Source organism: Myotis brandtii, unplaced genomic scaffold, assembly GCF_000412655.1.
Source record: "Myotis brandtii unplaced genomic scaffold, ASM41265v1 scaffold43, whole genome shotgun sequence".
NCBI classification, from domain to species: Eukaryota; Metazoa; Chordata; class Mammalia; order Chiroptera; family Vespertilionidae; genus Myotis; species Myotis brandtii.
Window position 1 is genome coordinate 1,512,869 of NW_005366455.1, and position 6,330 is coordinate 1,519,198.

General features: G+C 45.5%; 1 protein-coding gene across 7 annotated transcripts in view; it reads left to right on the top strand.

Annotated features, from left to right (window-relative positions):
• The window catches only part of PLEKHM3 (pleckstrin homology domain containing, family M, member 3), a 162,666-nt gene that overhangs the window by 30,087 nt on the left and 126,249 nt on the right, over window positions 1–6,330 (top strand). For all 7 annotated transcript variants that reach the window (XM_005874214.2, XM_014546076.1, XM_005874215.2 and 4 more), the window contains exon 3: window positions 4,542–5,474. In XM_005874214.2, the coding sequence (XP_005874276.1) occupies window positions 4,542–5,474 (933 nt within the window). The remainder of the gene's footprint in view (window positions 1–4,541; window positions 5,475–6,330) is intronic.

Sequence of the window (6,330 nt, forward strand, 5' to 3'; positions counted from 1 at the left end):
GGGGGTGCGGATGGCCTCACTGAGAATGGCACCTGAGGTGGAAAACTGAGGAGACCAATAAGTCAGAGGCCTTGAGGCTAGAGTGTGCTTGGCTTGTTCAAAGAACTTAGAGGATTGTGGCTGGAGGGAGAGAAGGGATGTAGGCTGATGTGAGATGAAGTCAGAGCAACAATCAGAGGCCAATTGGAAGTGGAGGCATTATAACAAGTTGGAATCTGAAGGAAAGAGACAGATTGAGCCATAGGAGAGGTGGTAGGATCACGTGAATAATTTTTTAATAGATACATCAAGCCTTAGGATTTTGGAAGTCAGGAGGAAGAGAGATTAATCGAGGGATGATTTAAACAATTATAGAAAAAGAGATTCTGAAGAGGTGGGAAGGAATTAGGTACAGAGTAGAGGTGGAAGGCATTAACAAGGAGGCAAGAACTTTCTTCTTTTGAGACTAGAAGACTAAAATAGGAAACATCTATTGAATATTTAGGATGTATCAGGCATTGTTCTAAGAACTACTAACTTCTTCCTCACAATGGTACAATGAAACAGGTTCTGTTATTATAGTTCCATTTTAAAGATGATAAAACTGAGACTCAGGTAAAGTAATTTGCCCATGGTCGCACAGCCAATAAGGCCAAAATTATGATTTAAACTTAAGCCACTGGGCTTCAGCACCTGTGGCTTTAACGCTGTCCTCCAGAGCACTTGTACAGGACGTTGGTTAGTGTAATGTTGCAGGGAAGATAAGTACAGTGTATGTAAAGCAGTTCCCTACAGTGCATGAAGAGAGAGACAGTGGAACTAGCTGTTTGGGGAGAGTAAAGGTGTGGAAAATTGTTCCGGGGATTGTGTTTGGGATCCATTGAAATGAATAAAAGAATGAATAGCCAGGATTAAAAATATGATAGAAGTTGAGCAACATGGATCTGTTTACTGATGCTGTGGTGTGAATATTTGAGTACCCCCCAAATTCACATCTTAAACTCCTGGTACCTAAAGTGATGGTATGAGGAGCTGGGGCCATATTTGTTAGAGATACACCCTGAAGTATTTAGAATAGATAAATGTCTGCAATTGGCTTTCAAATATTCCAGCAAAAAATAATAATAAAAACAAGTGGGGTGGGAGAAATGAAACAAGAATAGCAGAAACTGGGTGATTTTTGAAGCTGAGGGGTGACTCCACGGGGATGTTCATTTTATTCGTCTACATGTTCGTGAGTGTGTTTGAAAATTTCCATAATAAAATCCTGTAAGGGTTCGTGCACGGGATTCCAAACTGGAGTTTGGAGGTTACTATGTAGCACCAGGACACTTGTGAAGGGTTTTGATTTATCAAGTGACCCAAAAAGGTTAACCTGGTAGCTGTGAAATGGCCAGGAAGGAGGCGGACTAGACGTGGGAGCCTATTTACCAGTAAGAGTTTGATTAAGGTGGTGGCCATGAGACTGAAACTTTTTTGAGAACAGATAGAGGAAATAACTAGCAAAAGGGGAACTCTTTGGTGACAGTCATAAGCTAACTGAGTAATTCCCTAAAGAAGACAGATGTTTGGTGAGTGGGCAGTACAGAAGTGACTCTGGTGCGGTGGTGGTGGTGGGGGGGATGCCTCTCTTCCTCTTCAGTTGGTAGTAATTATTGTCCTTAAAGCACAGCACTGGCTACCGTCAGACGAGGAGGAGAGGAAAAAGGGTCTTCCCTGAGAAGGAACTGAGCCAGGTCGTCGTGCTAGAAAGTGGAAAGCAATGGGTAAACAAAGAGTTGTTTTTGTTTTTCTTTGTGTATATGTTTATTTTTTAATGAGGAATTACTGTTTTGTGGTTGCAGGATGAAATTTATAGGCACAGCAATTCATTTTGATCATTGTTCTCTATTTTATCTGAAGTTGGGACATTAGTTAATTTGTGATATTAATAATTTGTGATATTAGTTAAGACAGATATATTAATTTGTAAAATTGAACACTTTACAGTCATGTGTGGGTTAATTAAATGAGTTGAAATGATATGGTCTGGGGAAACAAAAGTTGAACTATAGTAAATTAATGAAGCTTAGGTTTAAATATATAACTTCTACTTTGTCAATAGAAAAAAAATATTAAAAATTAAACTTCAGATTTAGTAGACAGTAGCAGTTGTTAGAGAAAGGGTAATTCTCCAGTGCTCTATAATCAAAGATAATTAATACTTCACACCCAAAATATTAATAGGGTCTGATATAAACAGGCACTCCAGAGAGGAATACACACCCCAGGGAATAGTTTTCTGATCACATTTGCTTTCTTGATTCTTCTTTTTTAAGAAATTACACTATAAACTCAGCCCTTAAGTATGGGCCATTGCCTATGACTAATACCCTCTCTTCTGTCTCCAGTTAATATACCTACTTAGAAAGGTCTGAGCCGAGGTAGGGAAAATTATTGAAACAATACATTTCTTACCCCTTATTCTGCATCAGGAAGGTGAGGGAACTTTTGAGACTCCCTCAGAAGACTTCTCATCTAGTTCACCCAAGCAAGGACTTCTCATCTACCACCCTAGCTGGTACAGTTAGAAAGAAGTGAGGATTTAGTCAGGTTTGCTACTGGTTTGGACCCAATTAGTGTAGAATTTCTAGTTCAGGGTAGTTTTTATAAAAAGCTCTCGAGCAGGAAAGAAAAGGAGAGGAAAATTCCTAGCTAACAGTGAGAGAGGTGATTTTTATTGTACTCAGGGCTGCGTAGCCAAGCCGCTGGGCAGGAGGGATGGGGATGGAGGGTCGCTTGGTTAGGAGTCTTATGGAAAAGGTGGAGCTCTCATCAGCGCTGGGTGGAGATGAGAGGGGAGAGGCGGCAGCAGTGTCTAACAGCACCACTGCCCTTATTGCAGGATCAGAACAGAAAGGTAACCTGAGAATAGGCATCCATTATCTCTTTCTACAAAGGGATTAGTGTGGGTTGCAAGAAGCCAGTGGCTTTTGCGTTACCACAGAAATACAAATGAATGTCAGGACCAGGGATGTAAAGCAGGTGAAACAGGCTCGTCTCTGCCTCATTTCTTTCCTTTTCTCTCTGGTTTGCTATTTTAAGATCTAGATCTGTGTTACTCGGCTTTTGTTCAGCCAAGATCAGAAATCATGCCCTTTGGGAGTGTGATTTGTCTTCTCTTGGGAATGAGTCAGTGAGCTTATGACTGTCTCCAATGTGTGTCAGCAAAGAGGTTGAGAAACATGTCAGAAATAAAGGTCTCTACCAGGGAGGACTGCGTCCTCTGGCAGGGTTATCATTTCCATGCCTGAGAAAAGCATCGGGAAATCTCCCAAGTGATGTCCCCTTTTATTAAAGTATCAAACTTGTTTGTGTTGAGTCATTGATTAGAGATGGCATGACCAGATAAACTTGTGAAATAGTGTGGAAGGGAATTATACCTACTATATGCTGGGCATTGTGCTAGAAGCTTTATTTCTAATTCAACAAGTTCTTTTAAAGTACCTACTGTGTACCAGGTATTGCATTATGTGCTTTGATATAAGGATGAAAAGACAGACCTCACCCTAGCCCTCAGTAGGAAGGACAGACTTTTAAAACAACTTCAAAATGTATTTTATTTTGATATTTAAATAAATGATTATAATACAGCTTGACAAGAGCCCATGGAAGAGGAATAATATAGTAGGGATACTGATACTGATCCAGGGGTGTGCGTGTACAGGCATGGGTGGGGATTGGGGCGGGTAGCTGAGTGAGGGCAAGTGTCTGGGAGCTGGTAGAAGTGGTAGGAAGGAACATGGGTGGGGATTGGGGCGAGGTGAGGACAAACCCCCCTGCTGGAAGAGCGGGTAGCTGAGTGAAGGCAAGTGTCTGGGAGCTGGTAGAAGTGGTAGGAAGGAGCATGGCGAGCGGAGGGAATAGCATAGGCACAGCCGAGCTCAGAGGTGAGAACTGTTATTTAAGCAGAGACCTAACGAGAGAGCTTGTTGAGTCACCCTGGGGAACTGGCTATAAGATGGAGGCTCAGGAACTGGCCTTGAAGACTAACGCGGTGTCTGAGAAGCAGAATCAGTGAGCAGCACACTCCTGCTCTGTCCTTTCTGTTGGCCCTGCCTGGCTTCAGCCCCTGAAGAAAGATGAGGATTAGCAGGGAGTCAGGCCAGGTGGCAGGAGGAACATTCTGTCTCGTGTATTTCGGACTCTGTAGAATGTTACCTAGAAAACAAGAAATCCTGGCAAAGTGTAATTGTTTCCCAGGTCTACGGGGCACAGATAGTCACATGTTCCCAGCATTTCTGTTTTCCACACAGACTTCTGCATGTCACATTTTCTCCCCGATTCTTACTTTTGTACTTTTTATTCCACCCTAGTTAGGTTTCTTAGACCTAAGGTTTCCCCCAGTTACATCAAGACTATCTTGTAATTTCATTACCTCCCCTGTGTTGAGTTTGAACTAGAAAGGTATCGACTCCTGATCCACTTGGTTTCTTGCACCTGCCTTTTCATCGCACTCGATTTATTCATATGAATGAGTGAGTACATTGCTCTTTTGGTCTTTTTTTTTTTTATCTTTGTAGAACACAAGCAGGCATTCCCAAACATTCTGAAGAAAGGTTACCTGGAGATTAGGAAGGACCACGACAGCTACTGGCAAAGCTGCTACGCAGAACTCTCACCTTACAACTTGTGCTTCTACAGCCGCGACAGCAGCGGGAATCAGAGCCTCTCTGCCATGTACCCGCTCTCCCACTTCCAGAGCGTGTCTGTCCTGGGCAACCTCGAGGCCAGGCTGGTGGACACTGTTCTGTATGACAACTCGCAGCTGCAGCTAAAGGCAGAGTCCCCGTGGGAGGCTTTGGACTGGGGACAGAAGCTCTGGGAGGTCGTGCACGCCGCCGTGCCGGGCAACGTGGGGCGGCAGGATGAGCTGGCAAACTCACCAGGGCCTGGTTATCATTTTGACTGCACACAGGGTCATTGTTTACAGAAGCCCAGCGAGCTGCTCGCGCGGTCCCCTGTGGCGGGCGGCCCCAGACAGTACCAGGACGTCCTCAAGTCCGGGACGCTCTACCGGCTCACCGTGCAGAACAACTGGAAGGCGTTCACGTTTGTGCTGAGCAGGGCCTACCTCATGGCTTTTCAGCCCGGCAAGCTGGACGAGGACCCCCTGCTAAGCTACAACGTGGACGTGTGTCTGGCTGTCCAGATAGACAACCTGGACGACTGTGACTCTTGCTTTCAAGTCATTTTCCCCCAAGATGTCCTCCGCCTCCGGGCAGAGACGCGGCAGAGGGCTCAGGAGTGGATGGAGGCTCTGAAAACAGCTGCCAATGCGGCGAGGAGTTCAGAGCAAAACCTGCAAGTCACCCTGAGGAACAAGGCCCAGGATCCGATGGGGGGGCACGAACTCAGGAAGAGCAAGCGGCAGTCCGTGACCACCAGCTTCCTCAGCATCCTGACAACTCTGTCTTTGGAACGAGGACTCACTGCTCAGAGCTTCAAATGTGCAGGTAGGAAGCAGCCTTTTAGCCTAAAGCTCATTACCCAGTGCTGAAGCTCACAATTATAATTCGGTTTAAAAATCCCCTCCGCAGGCCGGTCACAGCTCCTTCAGTTTAACAAGCTGTGTTAGAACGTCTGTTTGTCCTCACGCCATGCTGGTGAAGTAAGTGTAGCAGCAGAGGTGATAGACACCATTGACTCCAAATGGCTTGGCCAAACCATTGCCTCACTAGACTAGGCCTCCTGTGTCTGCTGGATTCTCTTTCCTCTGCCTCCTTCAGTCAAGGTCACTGTGAATGTGGAGGCCACGACTGTTTCCTACGAGACATTCAGGCCCAGAGCTGACGACCGACATTCTTAGGCAAGGAACCCGTCTGTGGTCGGTCATTGCCATGGCTCATGACTTGTCAGATCCTGTTAAGGTAGAATCTACGGAGTAAGCCTCGACAGAAACGTGGAGGGTGGGTGGTGACTAAGCAGATGACCTCTGAGTCATGATGGGCCTGTGCCTCATCCTGGGGAAGTGAGGGCTTCTGGGACTGCCATGGAAGGCGAGAGACAGTGGAGTCAGGGCTAATCATCTGTTACTTCTTAAAACCCTGTCCCTGCTCTCTCCCCTACTCCCCAGGCCTCTCACCTTCCCCAAAGCAGTAAACCAAATCTGTATACCTACTATAAACGAAATCAAGTGATTTCCCTTTTGCTAAACCCCACTATTTGTGACAAGAAATTTACCAGGACGGCAGCTTTAATTGTCCCTGCTTTGCCTGGAGGGCCTCAGGGACTGGAAGCAGAAACTTGCCTGTGGGGTTGGAGAGGTTGGAAACACTCAGCCAATGAGGAAGCTGAACTGGGTGATGAGCA